The 23,454-nt window shown below is 46.7% G+C and overlaps 1 protein-coding gene across 3 annotated transcripts in view; it reads right to left on the bottom strand.

Moving 5' to 3' along the window:
- Positions 1–23,399, bottom strand: part of CPSF3 (cleavage and polyadenylation specific factor 3) — a 37,286-nt gene extending 13,887 nt beyond the window's left edge. The window contains exons 1-12 of one of the 3 annotated variants that reach the window (XM_047782681.1): positions 20,387–20,461; positions 18,692–18,699; positions 18,547–18,610; positions 16,820–16,917; positions 16,099–16,227; positions 13,871–14,048; positions 12,221–12,310; positions 10,534–10,684; positions 6,180–6,355; positions 4,774–4,932; positions 3,374–3,520; positions 47–199 (exon numbers count right to left, since the gene is read on the bottom strand). In XM_047782681.1, the coding sequence (XP_047638637.1) occupies positions 47–199; positions 3,374–3,520; positions 4,774–4,932; positions 6,180–6,355; positions 10,534–10,684; positions 12,221–12,310; positions 13,871–14,048; positions 16,099–16,227; positions 16,820–16,917; positions 18,547–18,610; positions 18,692–18,699; positions 20,387–20,446 (1,413 nt within the window). In that variant the 5' untranslated portion in view covers positions 20,447–20,461. Of the gene's footprint in view, positions 1–46; positions 200–3,373; positions 3,521–4,773; positions 4,933–6,179; positions 6,356–10,533; positions 10,685–12,220; positions 12,311–13,870; positions 14,049–16,098; positions 16,228–16,819; positions 16,918–18,546; positions 18,611–18,691; positions 18,700–20,386; positions 20,462–22,090; positions 22,923–23,187 lie in introns of those variants that run through there. The other 2 variants (XM_047782679.1, XM_047782680.1) reach the window with 2 other exon arrangements.
- Between the last annotated feature and the right edge of the window lie 55 nt (positions 23,400–23,454).

Below are 23,454 nucleotides of genomic sequence, written 5' to 3' on the forward strand. Positions count from 1 at the left end.
GAGGGATCACTAGGGATGAAGAGGATTCAGAAGCATAAGCTTTTACCTTCGCTAGTTTTTCGCCCCGGAAGTTCAAGGTCACTGCTTCCGTATTCCGGGGATTGTGAACCTCTATGTGGACCTCGTCATTGTCTTCATATTCTCGAATCAGGGCTGCTTTCAACCTGGCCATTTCGTTCTGTTCTCCGTGAACTAAAATCTACAAAGGGGACATACATCGTAAGAGAGCAGGTGGGGAACCATCCTTGGTTCAGATTAACGCTGGCCCTTATCTGAATCAGCTAATTATAGGAAATGGAGATACAGTTGAAGTTATTAAACGTTACTGCTTTTAAGGGCCTTCGTCATCAAACTTGAATGACATTCTCATTCTGTTTGGCTTTAAAAGGTACTTAGTTGGAGCTATGTCAAGAGCGTAAAGAAATTTCTACTCCAGTTTTTGCCACTAATGAGATACACAAGTTGGTGGAAGCCAGACTCTTGCTAGGCTTCTGTGCTCGCACAGGGAAAGGGCTGGGTCAGGGCACCTCTGCAGCCGCTACCAGCGTTAAAGGCATGCGGTTCTTGTCCGAGACTATTGGACTCCTACTGTCTCAGAAAACACCTACAGTTTTAAGTTTTTGGGTTTTTTTTCTTTATAGGGCTGCACCCACGGCATACAGAAAATCTCAGGCTAGGGGTCGAATTGGAGCTACAGCTGCCAGCCTTCATCACAGCTCATGGCAACGCCGGATCCTTAACATACTGAGTGAGGCCAGGGATGGAACCCGAATCCCCATGGATACTAGTTGGGTTCGTTTTCATTGCACCACAATGGGAACTTAATATAAGACTTTCAAATAAGGAGGTTTTTGTGGGAAAAAATTACTTCTAATGCTTTCTTCGATTTCTTACAGTAATACCAAGTAAAAGATTTCAGAACCAAATGAAATTTTTAGAGAGGTATTTACAACTACTGCATTAGCTACCAGTCTTTCTAATTCACTTCCATGACCTAGATTTTACATGACAGATCATTTTTTTTGTCTTTTGAGGGCTGCACCTGCAGCATATGGAGGTTCCCAGGCTAGGGGTCGAATCAGAGCTGTAGCCGCCGGCCTACACCAGAGCCACAGCCACGTGGGATCCAAGCCACGACTGCGACCTACACCACAGCTCACGGCAACGCCGGATCCTTAACCCGCTGAGCAAGGCCAGGGACCGAACCCGCAACCTCATGGTTCCTAGTCGGATTCGTTAACCACTGCGCCACGACGGAAATTCCAGACAGATCATTCTTAACCTAGAGACTACAGGGAGGTGACTTCCTGCCTGGACTAGTAGATGCTTGCCCAGCACCACCACCAGGCAGAGGCATATGGCCTAGAGATGAGCAGCCTCAGCTTTGGGACCTGGCTGCTGTAACACAAATCCTGGCATTATACAATACTGCAAACCAACTATACTTAAAAAAAAAAAAGCTAAAAAAAAAAATATCCTGGCATTGCCACTTACTAGTTGTGTAACTTCAGCCAAGCCATTTAATATCTCTGTTTTCTCATCTACAAAACAGTCACTGGTTGTGACAAGCAAGCAAGCTGTGATACATATAAAACACTAGTCTGGAGTTCCCGTCTTGGCGCAGTGGTTAACGAATTCGACTAGGAACCATGAGGTTGTGGGTTCGGTCCCTGGCCCTTGCTCAGTGGGTTGAGGATCCGGTGTTGCCGTGAGCTGTGGTGTGGGTCGAAGACGCGGCTGGGATCCCGAGTTGCTGTGGCTCTGGTGTGGGCTGGCGGCTGCAGCTTTGATTCAACACCAAGCCTGGGAACCTCCATATGCCGTTGAAGTGGCTCAAGAAAAAGGCAAAAAAAAAAAAAGACGAAAAGAAAAAAACAAAAGCAAACCACTAGTCTGGCACCTGGCACACAGGAAATAATAAATGTGAGCTATGATTTACTGTTACCAGCCCCACTTCCACTGTTTTATCATGTGGATAGACTTTTGCTGACTTGGTTACTGGAGGAAAATAAGCACCAAATTCAATCCAGGAATTGAAACTGACAGCAGAGATAGAGTCTGGAGAGTGACAAATGGGACCGAGGGTGAGCCGGTGATTCCAGAGAGAATGAGCCGAACTGCTTTTCCTCCACGGCTTTAAAATCTGGGCAAATATCTCTCAACCACATAGACACGCTACAAAGCTAAGTAGGTGGGGGATTTTCTCCACCAAAGAACCTGCTCACAAGGGCCAATATGAGGACTGAAAAACTAACAGAATGGTACACAACATGCTCGCCATTGTTAGTCATCAGCGAAATGCCAATCACAACTACCGAGAGACGCCACTGCACACTCCCTGGCACGGCGGCATTTTAACAAGGAGGAGAACAAGTTGACAAGGAGGACATGGAGAGCTGAGACCTTGGGCGTCGCGGGTAGGAAGGGAAACTGGTGTAACTGCGACGGAAAACAGTTTGACGATTCCTCAAAAAGTGAAACCTAGATCCGGCAACCGCATGCGAGGCACACATGCAAAAGCACTGAAAACTGAAAACAGGGACTCCAACGAACACGTAAGGCCCATGTTCACGGCAGCGTTATTCACAAGAGCCGAGACGGGGAAACAAGCCATCACAGATGAATACACAAAATGCGACCTACACACAATGGAATACTACTCAGCCGCAAAAAGGGATGAAGTTCTGATACAACGGCATTCAGAAAGGACACTGCATTACTTCATCTGTTTTCTACAGGCTCACATCTCATTAGCGTTCCTCTAATTGCAGATATGTATATTTTTTAGTGTAACTCTTTACAGTCCTACCCCAGTACAACTCTCCTTAATAATTACAGGAAACTTAAAACCTTAACCCAATCACAGCAGTAAGGAGCTAGCAAGTAAGGCGTGTCCATCTTTAGCTCTCTTAACTCTCACTATTCCAGGGCGGCCTTTCTCCTCCCTCCCCACCACGCAGAATGCGGGGCGCCGTATGGCGCGCTTTAGCCACCTGCTCTCTCCTCCGGTTCTCTGGTTCTCTCGATCCCCTTACGTTGTAAGGGGTTATTATCCGTCTACAGACGAGTAAGGAGAGGTTCAGTAACGTGCTCAGGGCCTGCTCGCAAGTAAGGGGTGGAGCCCTCGACCGGCGTGGCAGGGGAGGAGAGGAACAGAAAGCACGCTGGGCGGGAGGGGGGGGCATCTGGGTAAGAGATCCGGGCAAATGAGAGACTTAAGCGCATAGCTGGCCTTACTCAAAGGGGAGTGCGAAAGGCTGGTTCTGGCGCAGGTGGAGGCCCTGCCGACAGGGCTGCCGCCCGGGAAGGCCGTGTCTGCTCTCTTGGAGGCCTTCCCCCCGACCAGTGCCGAAAACCAAACGCACAGACTAACCACATGAGGCGGTTTCAAAGCACGAATGAATTCACTGGTTTGCTGGTAATCTGTGTGAGCAGAGAAAGAGATGTAATCAACAGACATCTTCAGAGGCAGCTTCTGTCCAGACATGGTAGTGATTTCTTCCGGTTCAGACATGATATGCTGGTAAAAACAAAGAAAAGTAAACCAAATAAGACAAACTAGCCAATTAACGAAGAAAAGGTACATTTTCTACTTTCTCACACATTAAACTCTTCGGCTAACCTAGGACCCGCAGCGCAAAAATCACTGACGCCACTTAGTAAATATCCATCAAGCAAACACTGCATGAGGAAAGGAAGCAGACGAACAAAAATTCAAAGTATTTGGAGTCCTAGAAGTGAAAATTTCAACTCTTGGGGCTAGAAAAGTACCCTTATATCCTCAATGATCTGCTCTAAAAAGTCACTTTCCAGGAGGTGGCGTGGCTCAGTGGGTTAAGAACCTGACTAGTATCCGTGAGGATGCAGGTTTGACCCTGACTTCATTCAGTGGGTTAAGGATCTGGCATTGCCTCAAGTGGGGGCATAGGTCAACGATGTGGCTCGGATCCAGCACTGCTGCGGCTGTGGTGTGTGTGGGCTGGCAGCTGCAGCTCTGGTTTGACCCCTACCCTGGGAACTTCCATATGCCGCGGGTGTGGCCCTAAAAAAACCGTCATTTTCCAAGTATGAAGATCCCATGAAGGACAAGTGTATTTCTGTTGTGGAAATGGATTTTAAATTCATAGCCAACACTGCCTAAACAACTTACAGAATAAGGTTAAGGTAATAAAAGTGATCAAAGCAGAGAATCATAATGTATTTAAAAAATAAAACAGGAGTTCCCATCGTGGCACAGTGCAAACAAATCCGACTAGGAGCCGTGAGGTTGCGGGTTCGATCCCTGGCCTTGCTCAGTGGGTTAGGGATCTGGCGTTGCTGTGGCTGTGCTCCAGCTCCAATGAGACCCCTAGCCTGGGAACCTCCATATGCTGCACGTGCGGCCCTAAAAAGACAAAAGACAGAAATAAATAGGTAAAGCAGAAGTTGTTGCTGGAGAAAGTGATGCGTGTGAAGGTTCAGAAATTGCCTCTCAAGTGTGGAAGATTTGCACATCCCTCGGGGTCGATATTGACCATTTTGTATCAACAGGAAGATGGGCGATCAACTCAAAACGCATTCCCCAGCTTTTCAAGAGAACACAGGCAGAAGTTCCCCGGCCAGGGACTCACCCTTTACCACAGCTGCAACCAGAGCCGCAGCAGTGACAATGCCGGAACCTTAACCCACTGTGCCGCCAGGGAACTCCCCTGCTTCACTGGAAAACCTGGGGGGAGGCTGCCACCTCCGCGGTCTCGATGCGGAGCGACAGGACGGTTCAGGGCTCTGACCGACCTTGGCGAGCGTCCCCTCCACACAGTATCCGGCTATAATGACGCCATTCCTCTTATCGGTGCACCAGCTTTCGAAGAGCTCTCTGGATAAGCCGCTCTGCATCATGCCTGGGGAGGCCATTACGACGCTGGGGCCAATGTCATCGAAATGATCCATGCTCTGAGAGAGGAGAGGGAATGGTAAAGCACGCGAACTGCCAGGCTCGGGCAAAAGCATTCTTCCTGACGAAGAAGAGCAAAAGGTGAGCCAAAAGATGCACCTCACGACTGGAAGGGCCTTGACGAGACTGGCCAACACCTTAAGTCCCGTTTCCAAGTCCCGGAACGGCTGAGGCTGGGAGTGAACGGAAAACAGAATGATACAAAGCAGTCCGTTCACACTGACCTTCCAAACCTTCCAGGACAGCGAAGGGACCCCCGAGCCCCATTTTCAGTGCCTGCAGGCGGGCCAGCCAGCGGTTAAAGGGCCAGTCAGATGGGCTTCTATCCTCCTAAGACAGACTCCGACAGAGTTCCTCGAGATTCCCACGGCTTCGCCTACTTCACCAATGTTTTGAGCTACCCTGGAAAGCTACCCAGAAAGTTTAACACCGTTTCCAGGGAAAACCTGGCTCTCTAGTTCCCAGGCAATCAACTTAAAATGCAAGACTTTACAAATAGCCCATGTATAGCCGGAAAACCACGTATAACTTGAATTATGTGGAGTATCATTTTATTATGATTAGAGCATTACTTTGAATGACATTTTTTTAAATTAAAGAAAATCAGATTTTACTGAATGCGCTAGAGAAGTAAACATGAAAATCTGCATACATAGAATTTGTAGTGCTAACCGGAAAGATGATTAGCTTTGAGTAAGAAGAGGAAAATATGGAACGCCAGACAGTTTTCTCATCGGGACTTTTCACTTCTATGGCAGAAAATTCTATTATTTAGCAATAGTAAACTGGAGAACTTACAGAGAAATGGAACAAGTGGGAACATTGGTTTAAGCAAAAGAGAATGCCAGGAATTCCCACTGTGGCTCAGCGGTAATGAACCTAACTAGTACCCATGAGGATGAGGGTTCGATGCCCGGCCTCGCTCAGTGAATTAAGGATCCGGCATTGCCATGAGCTGTGGTGTAGGATGCAGACGCGGCGCAGATCGGGCGTTGCTGCGGCTCTGGTGTAGGCTGGTGGCTGCAGTTCCGATTTGACCCCTAGCCTGGGAACGTCCATGTGCCGTGGGCGTGGCCCTAAAAAGAAAATAAAAAGAATGCCAGTGGCGAAACAGTTGACTTCCTTCAGAAGAGTGAAGCGTGCTTCAGGTAGGCCAGACTCCAGCAAGGATTCAGACACAGCGTCACCCCCACTCCTGGGACACCTGTGTTTTGCCCGCCCTCCCTCTTTCTTCCCAAGCGCTCACCTTAAGGTTACTAATGTGTTTGAAAACAAAGGGATTGTTGATGTTGATCTGCTTGCGGATTTTGTCGTTCATGGCGTTGACATATGTCTGGTACACTGCCATGCACTTCTTGGCCAGAGAGGAGGCGTAGTATATTGGAATGTCGTGGAGTTCTGGGTGATTCTGCCAGTACTCATCTGGAGAGATGTGACAAGAAACAAATATTTTGTTGTGTGGGGTCAATGGTTCAAATAATAAGTGCTACATATGATTAACTGTTAAAGATTCAGAGAAGAAATCAATTAAAGCACATAACTGCATTTTAAAGAGGCTAAGAAAAACTAGCCTCTTCCTACCTTGAACGTGTAAAACCCAAACTCGTTTCCAAGTGTTAATGCATGACCGAAACATGCTCTCGAGCTCCTGCTGTGGTGCAGCGGGTTAAGGAGCTGGTGAGGTCTCTGCAGTGGCTCAGGGCTGCTGAGACGCAGGTTTTTTTGTTTTGTTTTGTTTTTTTGTTTGTTTTTGTCTTTTCTTGAGCTGCTCCTGTGGCATATGGAGGTTCCCAGGCTAGGCGTCTAATCAGAGCTGTAGCCTACACCAGAGCCACAGCAATGCAGGATCTGAGCTGTGTCTGTGACCCACACCACAGCTCATGGCAACGCCAGATCCTTAACCCACTGAGCAAGGCCAGGGATCGAACCCGCAACCTCATGGTTCCTAGTCGGATTAGTTAACCATTGTGCCACGATGGGAACTCCGAGACGCAGGTTTGACCTCTGGTCCGGCACAGTGGGTTAAAGACGCAGCGTTGCTGCAGCTGTGGGGGAGGCTGGAGCCGCAGCTCATATTCGATCCCTGGCCCAGGACTCCCATATTCTTCAGGCGTGGCCAATAAAAGAAAGTAAGAATGTTGTGCTCCTAGTCCCAAATGCGGAGGTTTTTAAAACCATTTTGGTAGAAGGTTACACTGAACAACAGACCATAACTTATTATCCCAGAGAGACACTAACTTCTGTGATGGTTTTAACTAAAAATGTTTTATTAATATTGCAAATAGATGCTTGAAATGAGACTTTACTAGTTACAAGACAGGACTGCCAAAGGAATTAAAATTGATATGGAAGACAAAACAGTCTCATTACTCTGTGATATTATTTTTAGAAAACTGCTAGCCAGTTTCTGATACTTAATGATAACAGTGGGCAACACATTCTCAAAAGAAGGCCTGTTTTTACTGAAAATTCTCATTAAATCCCAAATAACGAGGAGAGTATGGCCAAATGATGTCCTTCACTCTGCTAGGTGCACCTGCATTTAGGAAATGTATTCAAATGCCTAGTATGCAATTTACATTCACTATTCCTAATTTCAAACCAAACTGACAAAGATTTATTTCCATCTTAGAGAGGAGGAACCTGAGGCTAAAAAAAGACTGAAAAGTGTGTGAATGTTATTTCTCTGCTTGATCTATACGTGAAAACTCTACATAAGGACAGGGACTCTTCCTGCCACGCGTGTTACAAATACATCTCCTGCTTTGCCCTCTGGCTTAGTTGTTCATGGTCTTTTTGATGTAATTAGAATTTTGAACAAAGTTTTCATAGACACTTTAAGATGTCTCAAGTACCTTGCCAAAGTATACTATACCCAAATTACAGTCTCCTATTTTTGAATCTTTTTATGAAAAACTTTTAAATTAAAAAAAAGTAAGTTGAGGGAGTTCCCTGGTGGCTCACTGGGTTAAGGATCTAGCATTGTCACTGCAGTGGCTTGGGGCACTGCTGTGGCATGTGTTTGATCTCTGACCTGCGAACTTCTGCAAGCTGCAGGTGAGGCCACAAAAAAAAAAAAAAAGGGGAATAACTTGCCCAGGGTCATATGGTTAGATCATAGGTGAGGCCTGAAACCGCTGGTTCAAATGGCTCTGTTCTATCATCCTACTGAGGGAGAACTGGAGGGACAAGGAGCAACCGATCGCATCAAGTAGTCCTGGGTCATAAAAGGAATCACAACATATCTGATAGTAGGGTTGTCAGATAAAAAGAGCAAACGCCTGGGTAAACCTGAATTTTAGACAAATAAAACATTTTTAGTATAAGAATGTACATTAAATATTCAGCATACTTAGGCTAAAATATCATTTTATTTCAATTTTTGTAAAGCTATTTTGTTTAAAGATCAGTTATTTTTCTTCTTCTTCTTTTTTTTAAGGGGCAAACCCTTGGCATAAGTTCCCAGGCTAGGGGTCAAGTTGGCGCTGCAGCTGCTGACCCACACCACAGCCACAGCAACGCTGGCTCCTTAACCCAAGGAGCAGGGCCAGGAATCCAACCCACATCCTCATGGAAACTAGTCAGGGTCTTAACCTGCTGAGCCACAATGGGAACTCCTAAAATTTTATTATTATTATTAAAAAAAAAAAACCGGACTTCCCGGGTGGCTCACAGCATAACTCCTTGGCGTTGCTTAAAAAAATATTATTTATCTGCAACTAACATTTAACTGGTGTCCTGTATTTTTATTGGCTAAATCTGGCAACCCAGTGTGACGGTGACAACACGGTTTCCCCCTGTTCATGTCTTCCGCTCCTCAGGGTACTTTGTTACGGAGACTTTGCATTTCAGGACGTCTGTGAGGCACAACACTGCAAACAACTACGCTTTAATAAAGTAAAAGAAAAGAAAGAAAAAGAAAAAACATACAAGGACAAATCTGACTTGCAGTGAGAAAGAAGAGCCAAGTCGGAGCCCAGAGAAAACAGAGGGGTTTAGGGGGTAGAGAATTTAGCTTCTGCAAAGTCCTGGCTCTCAGAGACGGCCTCTGCTCCGAGGTCCTTCGTGCTGCTCCCCCTGTTTCTCTTTTCAGGGTATCAGGGCTACTTTTTATCTCTATCAGTACACGGACACAAGGCATGAGAGTACGAACCCAAGGTTATTTCTAGTTTTGCGTGTGGAAGCTCTAGATGTACAAAGTACTTAGCAGTTACTCTTAAGGAAGAGTGTGTCCCCCGAAAAGGATCAGAAAATGTTAAAAGGAATTATTAAATACAAATGCATGCAACAAGTGATACCCACTATTCCTCTTATTATAAAAAGTTACACATGCTCATTGACGTATCTGGAAAACAGAGAAAAGCAGAAAATGAGAAAGAAATCACGTGTTTTCTCACTGTCCAGGTTAATAGCCAGATATCTTTAAATATCTTTCCAGTTATTTGCATTTTTTTTTTTTTAACCTAGCTAGGACCAAAGTCCACACGGTTCTTCTTTTGTTGCTGCTGTCTGGGTTTTTTTAGGGCTGTACCCATGGCATATGGATGTTCCCAGGCTAGGGGTCCAACTGGAGCTGCCAGCCTACACCCCAGCCACAGCAACTCCAGATCCGAGCCACGTCTGTGACCTACACCGCAGCTCGTGGCAGCGCCAGATCCCTAACCGAGCAAGGCCAGGGAAAGAACTCGCATCGTCATGGATACTAGTTGGATTCATTATTGTTGAGCCACAGCAGGAACACCCCACAATCTTTTAAATACTTTTTGGGTCCACTTAATATGTTGTGTAAAAATATGAAATAACTCATCTAAAATGTGGTATTTTTCCTGTAATATGATATTTACTGACATGACGTTTCTTTTTTTTCCTTTTTTCATCCATCCCCACAGCATATGGAAGTTCCTGGGCCACGGATCAAATCCGAGCCACAGCTGTGACCTATGCCGTAGCCGCAGCAACGCTGGATGCTTAACCCACTGCTCTGGGCCAGGGATCAAAATGGTGCCTCTGCCAAGACAAGCCGATCATTAACCCACAGTGCCACAGGGGAGCTCCACTGGCATGATTTTCTTTAAAAATACGAGAATTATGAAAACCTTTACTGACAAAATTTTCTGTGTTTCTGGGCTAAGGATCAAACCTGCACCAGATTCTTAATCCTCTGCACCACAAGGGAACTCTGTGTATTTATTTCTAGAAGCTGAACTGCTGGGTTCAAGGGCAGCACATTTTTAAGACTTCTGATATGCCGATGACAACCAGAAAGTATACCACTTATTTTCCTAGTAGCACTGCATGAGAGTCACTGTTTCTGGGCTCTTACTAGAACCAAGTCCCTCTTCTTCTTCTTCTTCTTTTTTTTTTTTTTCTGGCTACAGCGTGAAGCGGCTTGATGTAGGATCAGAGTCCCCAGACCAGGGACTGAACTTAGGCTGCACTGGGGAAGCACCAGATCCTAACCATTGGACCACCAGGGAACTCCCAAATCACTATTCTTAAAAGCAGAAACTGAAGCCCAGAAGGGCAGAAAGACCCCTCCAAAAGCCATACGATCCTCCTGATGTGACGGCACTCTGCCAAATAAGAGGGAAAAGGCATACCTAAAATCAGGAGAAGCTCCTGGGCCCTTCCAAGAGCAAAGACAGGGATGAGGCCTCTGCCTCCTCTGTTCACAATATCATGAACGGTGTTGCAGAATCTCGCTTCTCGCTCTTCTCGCTTCTCATGGATGTGGGTCCCGTAAGTAGATTCCTAAACAACACGTTAGAAGTGAGACCAAGGCTGACGATTCGCAAAGAATACGAAAGTTAAGCATCAGTGAAAGGCAGAAGCAAAGTGCCTTCCCTCTCTACTAAAATGCCAATTACTTGAACACACATTGTTACAACTAATTGGGAAGAAGAGCAAAAAAAGAAAAAAAAGTTAGAATTCAGACCTGGCTGTAAGTGTAAGAAAATGGCATCAGGAAAGAGCCCAAAATGTAACTGCCCTGATCAAGACATTTTTGCTATGCTTTTTGGTTTTTTATGCTATTATGCTTTAAGGGGTGGGGAAAAGGGTATTTCTTCCACCTCTGATAAATCAAAGCTTATAAATCGGAAATAGCTATTGTTTTTTTACAGTCCTGTTGAAGACTATCCCTAAACCTAACTTCGTGTGGTCTGCTGACCGGCAGTGCTGGCGTCCCCAGGAGCTTATTAGAAGTGCTGACTCTCAGGCCCCAGTCCAGCCATAATCACATTCTGTATTTTATTTTATTTTATTTTTTTCTTTTCAGGGCCACACCCGTGGCATTGGGAAGTTCCCAGGCTAGGGGTTGAATCGGAGCTACAACTGCCAGCTTACGCCACAGCCACAGCAATGCAGGATCTGAGCCTCGTCTGTGACCTACACCATAGCTCACGGCAATGTCGGATCCTTGACCCATTGAGCGAGGCCAGGGATCGAACCTGACACCTCATGGTTCCTAGTTGGATTCGTTTCCGCTGTGCCACGACGGGAACTCCACAATCTATATTTTAAAAGCATCACCAGATGATTCATTAGCACATTAAAGTTTGAGAAGTACTGCTCCAAAGTACCAGATACCATGAGTGCTAATTAAAAAATTTTTTTCCTAAATTAAGGCCAGTTTGCATGCTGGATATACCATGAGCCGAGGCAAACTGAATTCACCCACTTCACCTTGCTTACAGACAGCAGAGAGCGCACCTCGCTTGGGCAGCAGGGGGATGCTGCAGGCGGGGAGGGAGAAACAGGCAGCTCCTCCTCCTTGAACCAAATCTCCTTGATACTCTTATAGACACCAGAGGCCCAGGGCACGTTGATTAATTCCCTCCTCACTAGCCCTCACCCCCAAATCTTCTGCACAGTTAATATATACATATTTTTTATTCTCCTGGAATTTGCAACCCAGTAGGCAGATAGGACATACACATAAAGTTAGCAGGTGCCACACGTCAAAAAACAGTCACAATGCAAAGGCAGTGGGGCCATGCCATTTCTGTACCACTTTTAAGATGTTCAACTAATTTGGAGTAATCGGCCAAGACACAAATATTTAGGAGAGGGCCTATAATGACTGATATTAAACTGGAGTCAATACATTTAACTGCAAGAAAGTGGGGAACACTACAGAGAGAAGTCAAAAAGTTAATCTTTATACTAAAAAACCAAACACATTTATATTGAATCACTTATTATGAACATGAGATCACAGCATTTTTTCCCATCAGAAAAAATCCAGCTTACGTTACACTAACCACATTACAAGGCACTAATACTTACAATGATAAGAATATCGGGTTTAATATTAGGAATTTCAGCTGCCATTAAGTGTCTATCTTCTTGTCTTGAGAAATCACCTGTATATAAAAGCTATGAAAAAGATAAAGGTAGAAAGTTGGATTTTGGAAGGTCTCATTTTTACTACTGAAAAGATTTAGTTCATAAATTCCCCCCTCCCTTTTTTTTTTTTTTTTTTTTTTTTTGCTTTTTAGGGCTATACCTGTAGCATATGGAAGTTCCCAGGCCAGGGGTTGAATCGGAACTGCAGCTGCCAGCCTACACCACAGCCACATCAATGCCAGATCTGAGCCACATCTGCGACCTACACCACAGCTCATGGCAATGCCAGATCCTTAACTCACTGAGTGAGGCCAGGGATCAAACCTGCATCCTCATGGATAGTAGTCAGGTTCATTACCACTGAGAAACAATGGGAACTCCTTCTGATTTCTTCTTCTTTTTTTTTTTTTAAGCTCATAAATTCTTGAAAGTGAGGTTCAATGGAAAAAATGCCCTACACCTGATGACATTTAGATGCAGCGCTTGTGTCCAGTTTAAAATGTGTCACTTAGTTCAGTCATATTATTCAGTCTAACTAACGGGGATAATATAGTGCCAGGATCAGCCCTCAAAGGTAACCTGTACAAACTTGAGACATACTCTCAACATCTTAGAGCAAAAGCCCATGATGACGAGGAAAGAAATCCATGGAGGCTTACAGGAAACTCATCCAGACGGAAGATAAAATCTTACCTTCCATCAAATGTCAAGACATTTGAAGTGGGAATTGAGATCTGCATTTGTGCTATTTTCTGCTCATTTTATGTACCTTTGAGCAAACAGCAAGAGTAAATGATCTAGCAATATAGAGTAGAAGTCAATGTGTAAGGATTTCAAACAATGAGCAGCTACAAAAATTTAGAACTCTATTACACAAAGCATTGCTTCCCCATTCTGGCTGCATCTAAGAAGCACCTAGAAAACTCAAAAAGAAAAATAAAAGGCCAAGGTCATACTCTCAGACTCAACGGTATTTTAAAAAGCTCCTTAAGTGATTTCAATGTGCTGCCAGGGCTGAGACCTGTGTATGAGTCAGTCCTGAAACCCAGCAGCCCAACCACGTGTTCTCACGTTTATCGAGACATCCAGTAGTCTTTCTTCAAGGATGGCCCCAAAGATCCTTCCTGATGAACCCCTTTTCACTCAGGCAGCCCACCCTCTCTAGGGGCGTCTATGCAAATGCCAGAACAGCAAGAGAACGTGAATGCCAAACTGTGTTTCAGTGTTAAAGGGATGCAGCCACAAGAAAGGCGCTTCCCTACAGAGCTTTCAGTTTTCCTACGGTCCCGCCTAGGAGGGGACTCTACTTTTTGGACATGCTTGTACTCTTTCCTCCGTCATGATGGAAAAAGCATCATCTACAGCAGAAACTGGCACAAGCCTGTAAATCGACTATACTTTCATTTAAAAAAGCGCGTTGTCACGGGGGGTTTTGAACTACAACATTCACAAGGAAAGAGTGTCAACTTTCTCTTCCGTTTCTGTGCTGTGACACTTGGCAAGGCTTGGGGACCATTCTTTACTACTGCCTGGTGGCCTGGGGGCCTGCGCTGGCGCCCCGCGGGCAGGCGGTCCCAGGGCTGGAGGTACCTTGACGCCTGCGATCTCAATCATGAACATGGCAGCGCCCAGCACGTGGCCGGCGTGGTAGCACCAAAACTTGATTCCGGCCACCTCCTTCACTTCGTGGAAGTTGATGGTTTCAATTTTGTCCATGCTCTCTTCCAAGTCTGTCTCAGTATACAGCATGTCGTCAGCAGATATATTACTGCATTTTTGAAAGATGCCAACAAGAAAAACATTCAGGGTGAGATTTTACAAGTCTTTGAACAAGAAATGCCCTGTGGATGACAGAGCACGAAGGTATCTCCTAAGTACGGATCATGCCATTTTGAACGTCTTAGACATTTTGTATATTGTTTACTCCGCTGCTACAATATAAAGGTTGAGTGTGTAGCGCTATAAAGACGATTTAAGCAAAACACACACAGTGAATTAAGGCAAAGCGCTTTTTAGGATACTACTTCTCAATCTTTTCTCCTGGCCCCAAACTCTTACGATATAAACTCACATACACTGAACCACGGCAGAGTTTTTCACATTGGGATGCGAAAAGATTGTTCTCTTTTGACAATGAAGCTAAGGTACTTCCCAAAAAGCAAAGGAGAGTAGCGGTTAAGGACACAGACTTTGGGTCCAAATCCCAGCTCTGCCCCTTTCCACGACGATCACAGACACACTGCCTCGCCTCTGTGTGCCTCGGTCTCATCCCTCCGTGAAACGGGATCACGACACAGCCGACATTATGAGGTTGATAAGAAGATGAAATGAGTTAACACAGGAGTTCTGCTGCGACACAGCGGGTTACGCATCCCGCTGCAGTGGCTCAGGTGGCTGTGGAGGTGTGGGTTGGATTCCTGGCCCAGTGTGGTGGGCTAAGGATCCACAGCTGTGGCTCAGATTCAATCCCTGGCCTGGGAACTTCCATATGCCAGGGGCGCAGCTAGAAAAGGTGAAAAAATGTGTCAACGTAAGAACTGTGGCTGCCATGTGGTAAGCATTTCTTGTTAGCCAGTATAATTATTACCAAGGCCAACTCTTTCATTTTTCTGTATTTATAGAGGAAGAATAACAAACTGCATCTTAGCTGCCCTTGGAATATACCCACTGAACTGCAACCTTGCGACGGCTAACCACCTGTGCCAGAGGTGTCACAAAAATGCTGCAAACTTTCGGTAAAGGAGCAGATGTTCCTCTTGCAGCTGGAAAAAACTTCAGTTTCAGGGACCTTTTTCATTGAAGATAGTCAATTTGCTTTGATCAAATCATCTAAAATAAGATTTCAGTATACACCATCAGATGCTATATTTTTTAACTGGCTGTGCCTGCAACATGTGGAAGTTCCCAGGCCAGGGATTGAATCCACACCACAGGAGTGACTCAAGACAGAGCAGTGAGGAGTTCCCATCGTGGCGCAGCAGAAACGAATCTGACTAGGAACCATGAGGTTGTGGGTTCGATCCCTGGCCTTGCACAGTGGGTTAAGGACCCAGCCTTGCCGTGAGCTATGGTGTAGGTGACAGATGTGGCTCAGATTCTGCGTTGCTGTGGCTGTGGTGTAGGCCAGTGGCTACAGCTCCGATTCGACCCCTAGCCTGGGAACCTCCATATGCTGCGGGTGCAGCCCTAAAAAGACAAAAAAGACAAAAAAAAAAGACAAAAGGCAAAAAAAAAGACACAGCAGTGACAATGCCAGATCCTCAACCACGAGGCCACCAGGGAACTCCTTGTATAATGTATTTTATCTTAAATTTTAATAAAATTATGAAATTCTAATTGTAGAATTTTGCTATCACACCTTACAACTCTGCGAAATTATGCACATTTAAAAGGATGTAGGAGTTCCTGTTGTGGCTCAGTGGTAATGAACCCGTGGTATCCATGAGGATGCAGGTTCAATCCCTGGCCACGCTCAGTGGGTTAAGGATCCAGCGTGGCCGTGAGCTGTGGGTGGGGTGGGCCGGCAGCTACAGCTCTGATTCAAACCCTAGCCTGGGAACTTCCATATGCTGCAGGCGCGGCCCTAAAAAGAAAGGAAAAAAAGGCTGTAAAAAACTACAGAAAGACCTTAAGGCTAAGGAAGTGCTGAGACACATGGTATTTGACGAGTTGTCACTAAGCGACGAGGTTAATGACATCCTTGTGGATAGAAAGAAGACATCTCGTCCCAAACACAACATGGCCTCTATCGTGCAGCACACGCACTGCGCTGAACCACTGAACCGAGCACACGCAGAAATCCGATTCGGGGGACTTACCTCACTTTGACATAATCTGAAAGCAGCCATCTGTAAATAGCCTTGGTGGCATGTGTCATAAAAGTTCTTCCTTTGAAACTCGTCTTCTGCAGAAACCAGGGCAAAGCTCCACAGTGATCCAAGTGGAAACTTAAAAAGAACCAGAGAGCCCGCGTCAGTTCTCAACACACTGTCCACCACACTTGGTGTGATACAACTGTCGCTTGCTGCAGAGAAAAGGTCTGTGTAACACCTACATGCGGCCATCTGCAGAATGGGCAGAGGGAAGAGGAATGCAGCCAGCTCCAGTGTCAGAAGAAGAGGTGAAAAGTATTTGCTATGCGTCAAAACATAGCCAAACTTAGTCTCAAAAGGAGCCACAAGTACAACAAGCGCTTTAGGGGTGCCAAGTTGAAACACATCCCTTTATACATGAAGCTGCCATAGAACAATGCGACAACACGGTGGCCCCGAGGAGGTACTCTGTGACAGGGCTTTCTTGGTCTCAAGGTTTCCAGTGAGCCTCCTGCTCCCTTACTCTAGACACGGGCAACAGGCGTTTCACGGTAAACTTCTGTCACCCGTGAAGACAGCGTGGCGTGTTGTCTTAGGCTTAGTTGGAGGTCTGCCATCTAATTCGAGTCGAAAATACTCTCAAAACACAAGAATCTGAACACCTGGTAAAGAACGGTCTTTACGGTGAAAGTCACTGAGAACGTGTCCTGAATAAAGAAAAACCTACTGACTAATGAGCAGGAGATCGATCTCAGCTGGGTCAATTAAATCGATATAAGGAAGAGCATCCATTCCTTCCAGGCCAGGGTGGATCCCACAGTCCAGCTGAAAGAAAGAGGAAAAGAGATCGCAGTCACCTCCACATTTTAAAATGCACTCAAGGAGTTCCCGTCGTGGCGCAGTGGTTAACGAATCCGACTAGGAACCATAAGGTTGCAGGTTCGGTCCCTGCCCTTGCTCGGTGGGTTGACGATCTGGCGTTGCCGTGGGCTGTGGTGCAGGTTGCAGATGCGGCTCGGATCCCGAGTTGCTGTGGCTCTGGCATAGGCCGGTAGCTACAGCTCCGATTCAACCCCTAGCCTGGGAACCTCCATATGCTGCGGGAGCGGCCCAAGAAATAGCAAAAACAACAACAACAACAAAGACAAAAAGACAAAAAAAAAAAAATAAAATGCACTCAAGCAACTGGCAGCAATCACTATAACCAGTCTGTTACCTAAACATGAGCAGATGGACTCTATACACTAACACTGGGAATGCAAGTCCTACTACTGGGCGAATATGCCTTTAACGATGGTAACTTCCCCGTCATGGCTCGTGGCTCGGCGGAAACGAATCTGGCTAGCATCCATGAGGATGCAGGTTCGAGCCCTGGCCTTGCTTAGTGGGTTAAGCATCCAGCATTGCCACGAGCTGTGGTGTAGGTGGCAGACCCAGCTTGGATCTGGCGTTGCTGTGGCTGTGGTGTAGGCTGGCGGCTAGAGCTCCAATTCGCCCCTATCTGGGAACCTCCACATGCCACAGGTGTAGCCCTAAACAAACAAACAAAAAACAACTGTAACTTCCCAAACGCATTTAAAACATAGCCTCACGTTTAGAGCCCTAGGACGCAAAATATACCCTCCTTCCAGGTATTTTGGGGGGGCGCTCTAACCGTGAATGAACTCTTTTTCCAGCACTTTAATATCAGAGGGTGGAGAGCGTTTTTACAGTTTATAGATTCGCTACTACCAGATCTGACCACTCTGAGAAGACAATGATGCGAAAGGGGAAACATCTCTGATTGGAACCATTTAAGTATTATAAAGCAAATTCTTAAGTGTCTGTGTCCTCATTTTGGGGGTGGTCCTATCACAGAAATACAACAAAGGACTGAAAAAGACGACCACGTGTGACCTGTGCCCGCTCCTTGAAGGAGGGAAGAAGCAGAGGATGGAAGCAGAGGTCACCGAGAGCCACTGCCCTGCCTGCTCGCGAGGCCACCCCGTCTAGTCCCGCCAACTCTCAGTTGAGGCCACGGGCTCAGGGGAGAGAGGGACCTGCCCAAGGCCGGGGGCCCTCATGCTAACCTAGGTACGCCAGTTCCCCCCGACCAAGGCCCTGGCGTGGCACTGCGTGCGGGCGGCGGCTTCCTAGGGGTCTCCCTCTGGGGATGGGGCAGTTGGGCTGGCCGGACCCTCAGAATGCCAGAGCGACTCCGAAGAAACAGTAGTTCCGGGGAGCCAGTTGACAATTGTACGATTTTGGAAAGTACTTTCTCAATTTACGCAACGTTTTGTCAAATTGCTAAGGGGAAGGGTTTATGAGGTTTCTACGCGAACACTGTACAGAGACTACATGCGCCAACCAGGCCGTGTTCCTGGGCGCTAAGCAGACAGCCACTGAACTAGGAAGGGCTTAACACCCAGTGTGGACAGAGCCACACCGCTAACCTGGCCACAACGTAATAGTTACCATTATTTTTCTTCCTTTGAACTCCAGAATAATACATGATCTTCCCACTTCTTGCCCAGCGCCACTGTAAACATTCGAGAGAAGAAATAAAGACGATTAAAAAAGAATCAAAATGAAGGCCAATACGTTCAAACTTTTTTTTTACAACTTAAACTATGTCCCCTTTGGCAGTTCCATGGGGGCTCAGTGGCTTAAGGATCCAGCAGTTGTCACTATGGTGGCGTGGGTTCAATCCCTGGCCCGGGAACGTCCACATGCCTTGGGTGTGGCCAAAAATAAATAGATACATAAATAAGAAAAAAACCCATGTCCCATTTGATGACATGTCCCATCTGACTTGAGGCAGATGAGAGGGCCACAAAATTACAGAGGCAGGGAAGAATGGCGTCGATGTGGGAAAAGATGAAATGTGACCTTTGGGAGGTTAGGGAGCTTTCCGTTGTTAAAACTGTGAGAGAAGCTGGCCCAAATCTGAGAAGCCCAAAGGTTAAATCCAACCTTCTGAACGCTATGGTTAAATTATGATTATTTAAGATGTAAACTAGCAGTCATTTAGATTATCTCACTATACTTTTAGAATTTAGCACTTAAGGATAAACCCATAGGCACTTCAACATCTTCCATTTTCCTTAAGGCGATAATATGCATTTACCAAACAGCTTCAATTTAAATAGACTTACTCCTGCCTGTGAATCTAATCCCATTTCCTTCTGCTTGCCATTGTGTCAGTACACTTAATTTTCCTTTCTTCTTAAATTAATAAAACAGCCTCACTTCTCCACCATCACAAGACTTTAGGTTAAACCTCCTGTTTTTCCAATCCCTCATCATCTCTGATGCTTTTCCTGACCATTCTAGCTCATGAGTCACCTAGTCATTCCGCATCAAGCAGATTCTATTTGCTGAGCAGTGCATTAGGTGCCTAGCATGTGGAAAGGCCCAATGCCATGGCCCTGACCTCAAGGAGCCCAGAGCCTCCCAGGAGATCAAGGCGAGATGGGTCTGTCCTCAAACCGAGCTCCTACTTCAGAGCAGGCTATAGATAAAGCCAATCAAAGCACCGCGGTGCTACCGCGGACTCCTGGCCTTCTACGCTCCCTCCAAAGGGTGCCTAGCGCACGCAGTCTCACAGTTAAGGGTAGTAATTATTTCAAATTTTTCTCCCCTTACTGCAATTTCCCAACCATCTATCCTACTCTTTATCTGAGGCACAGACTTTGTCGGCATCAAAAAAATGATACAGTTCATTCGTCAACTTCCTCCACTTACCAACCCACCCACAGGGTTCCCTCCACTTCTCCTGTAACAGAGACCAGACCCCTTCTGAGGCTAAGGTTTTCCTGGTGGTTGTACACTCTGCACACACCTTCCTTCTGAGCCACCGACACCTGCTGTATCCTTGGCTTTTCCCTCACATCCTTTCTCTGCTATCGGCATGTATTTATTTTTAATTTTTTAATTTTATTTTTTAGCCATACCTGCAGCACGCGGAAGTTCTGGGCCAGAAAGCAAACCTGCACCACAGCAGCGACCAGGGCCACTGCAATGACAACGCCAGATCCTTAACCCACTGAGTCACCAGGGAACTCCGCCACTGGCATTTAAACCCATTAACGTCATGCTCATGCCCAAATTAAAATCCCTTCTCCACTCAGTCATGTCACTGCAATTGGGCTTTTGAACCACCCACTCTGCTCCTTTTCAGTCCTTTTCTCTCTGTTCTCCCATCCGACCCACTCGTCCTTCTCTGAGCTTCTTTCCTGACTTCACCATTGCATCCTGTCCTGCTGGTTTTTCGCCTTAGTTTGCTTCACTCAGCTGCCTCTGCTCATCCTTCAACTGTTGCTATGCCTAAGGTTTCCCCGGCCCTCTTCTCGGCCTTCCTGACCTTCATTCGCATATTTCTGACATGCTGACAACTCCCAAGTCTGTATCTGTGGCCCAGATTGTTCTCCTGCATTGCAGACTCTAATAGTCACTTGGCATTGGTATCTCTACTGGGTCATTTCATAGGCACCTGGTGTTCAAATAAGCCAAACCAGTCCTCTGCCCCTGCTCTTCTTTCTTTCTGGAACTCTCTCCCTCCCATGCTGGCATCACTGGCTTCTTTGTATCATGTGCGTCTCAGTTCCAGTGTCACCTCCTCATTTACACTTCACACCATATTCCACCGTAACACTTACAACTACATAAAGTTATCATATTCACTAACTTGTGGCTTGTTTCTCACTATTAAAATGAAAGCTCCCCAACAGCAGAGAAATTGTCTATTTCACCAGGTACAGCTACAGTGCCTGACCTGCAGTAAATCTCAAAAAATACTTCAAGAATGAGTAAAAACTCCCAAATTATAGACCCTGGAAACATGATGCTACACGAAAGAAGCCAGTTACAAAAGATCACATGGTGTAACCCATTTATATGACACGTCCTCAACAGGGCCATCTGTAGAGTCAGAGAGTAGAGGAGTCGTTGCCTAAGGCTGGGGAAGTTGGAGGGGATGGATGTACAGGGCCTCTCCCTAGAATGAGTGAAATGTTCTGGAATTAGAGGTGACAGTTACAAAACTCTGTTCTATGTTAAAACCACTGACTCACACACTTCAAATGAGTGTTGGTGTGAATGCCATCTCGCTCAGTCTGCTATGAAACAAAACTCCCAAATTTACTCTAGACCCGCCCCCGCTCCTGTACTCCTTGAGTCCCCTTGCCAGTTGTCCAACCTCAGATCGGTCGTGGCAATGCTGCCCTCTGCTCTGCCTTCCCTCCCCCAAGCTGCCCCTCCCAGCACATCTGCTCAGGTACAAAGACCTAAAGAATTCCCCTTTTCACTCTCGCAAGCCTCTTTCCAACCCACCGCTCCTCACGTCACTCATTCCAAGTTCTCACTGCTTATCACTTGGATTAGAACCTGACTAGTATCCCATGAGGATGTGGGTTGGATCCCTGACCTCGCTCAATGGGTTAAGGATCTGGCATTGCCGAGAGCTATAGCTTAGGTCACAGAAGCGGCTCAGATCTGGCGTTGCTGTGGCTGTGGTGTAGGCAGGTAGCTGCAGCTCGGATTTGACCCTAGCCTGGGGCCCTCCATATGCCGTGGCTGCGGCCCCAAAAAGCAAAAAGCAAAATCCATGCTTTTAATCATCTCCTACACTACTGCTAGGAGCATCTTTGCTCTTCCTAAAACATAATTCCCACCACACCTCATTCCCACCTAAAATCCCTCCTTGGCTCCCAGTAGCTGGCAATAAAGATGCCAACTCCTTACTATGTATACAAGGTCCTTCCTAAGCCTCTACCAGTTCATCTGCTAATCGTTTAGCTGCAGCCACGAGACTGGCCACAAACTGAGAACTGCTCTGCCTGGAACATCCTTGCGCCCACACTTTAGCTATTTTTAATTCCTCCTCATTCTTTGCCACTCAGCGCACGTATCACATTTTTCAGGATGCACACAATGGCATTCTCTTCTCTCCATGCGCTCACGGCCTCCAAGCAATGTCTTTCCACACCACTATAGCAGTCGCCATTGATGGAGCACGTACCACGGCCTTTACTCCGCAGAGTTAAGTGTTGCTATATTATTTCCACATGAGGACACAGATTCAGTGAGGTTGTGTCCAAGGAACTGGTAAGAGTACAGAAGGGTTTTCAGGTCTGCCTCCAAGGCAATGCTCTGCTCTTACTCCAAACTCTCTCTCCAGGACCTGTCATTTGGCGATTCCCTCCAAAAGGGTGAATTCAGTGAACTCGGCACTCTTACCACATCCCTACTGCCTAGTGTGGTGCTTGGCACGGACTCAGTGTTTGCTGAACACAGGAAGAGAGGACAGGGGTGAACTGAGCAGTGGCTAACTTGTGTTATGTCCCCAGTAGGTGCTCAATGAGTCTGTATCAAATGAAGGTATAAAGGAAATACTTTCTAGCTTCCGAAAAAGAGCACACAGGTGCATGTGGTGCTAACTCATATCTAACAATAAACATCTGTTTGTGGATTCAAACTGCTGACTTATAGAATAAGTTCTCCACATTTATAGTTCCCTTTCTGAGCAGCATTCCAGACCTGTAAGGTGCTTCTCTAACAGGCCATTTCCAACGAAAGACCAGCTTTCTCATGGACAATCAGGGGCTGAGATTTTGTCCTTAACATCTCTGCTTTTTCTCCGTTCCAACTTTTTGCCTCCCCTACGCTCCGAGAATGGAACTCGTAGCAAGGCCCTAGTTTATTCCTTCTTCTACATCTTGGCAAATATTAAGTCCTGGAGCGTGCACTGCTACAGCCGTATCCAGGTCCTCGTCTCATCCGGCCGTCCTCGGGATCACGGGTTCCCTCAGAGCTTGCCACTCCTGGACGTCTAGGGAAGCGCCCAGCGGCCCCAGAGGCATTTCCCCCCCTCCCCAAATTTAACATACTCTGCTCCCCTGAGCCTCAAGAGAAAGTAAACTCCCATTCAACCCAGCAGGCCCCTTCCGATCAGCAGTTCTCCAAACCCCTTCAGCCGGAGAGGCCCGGCCGGCAACTGCGGACTACGGGCAGCCTGCGGAGGCAGGCTGGCGTGGGGGGCGACTGGCGAGGCCAACCATCCGGCCCTCCTCGCCTCACAGCCCCGCGGCTGCATTCCCCCTCTCTCGGGTCCCTTACAGGGGTCGGATCAGCAGCTGGTCACTCTCCTCTGCAGGAATCGCAGACATCTCAGAAGTGTGGAGGCGACGCCAGGAAGAGGAACAGGTCGCGGGAGTCTATCTAAATTAGAAGCCAGAAGGAACCAAAGAAGGAAGAACCTCATTCACCGAGGCCACAACTTCCGGGACCCCGGGAGCCGCGACCGTAGGCTCCTCCCTTCGACTTCCGGTCGGAGACCCGGGTTCGCGAGGTGCCTCCCCACCCCGGGCCCGGGAACCTGGGGCC

Source organism: Phacochoerus africanus, chromosome 5, assembly GCF_016906955.1.
Source record: "Phacochoerus africanus isolate WHEZ1 chromosome 5, ROS_Pafr_v1, whole genome shotgun sequence".
Taxonomy (NCBI): domain Eukaryota; kingdom Metazoa; phylum Chordata; class Mammalia; order Artiodactyla; family Suidae; genus Phacochoerus; species Phacochoerus africanus.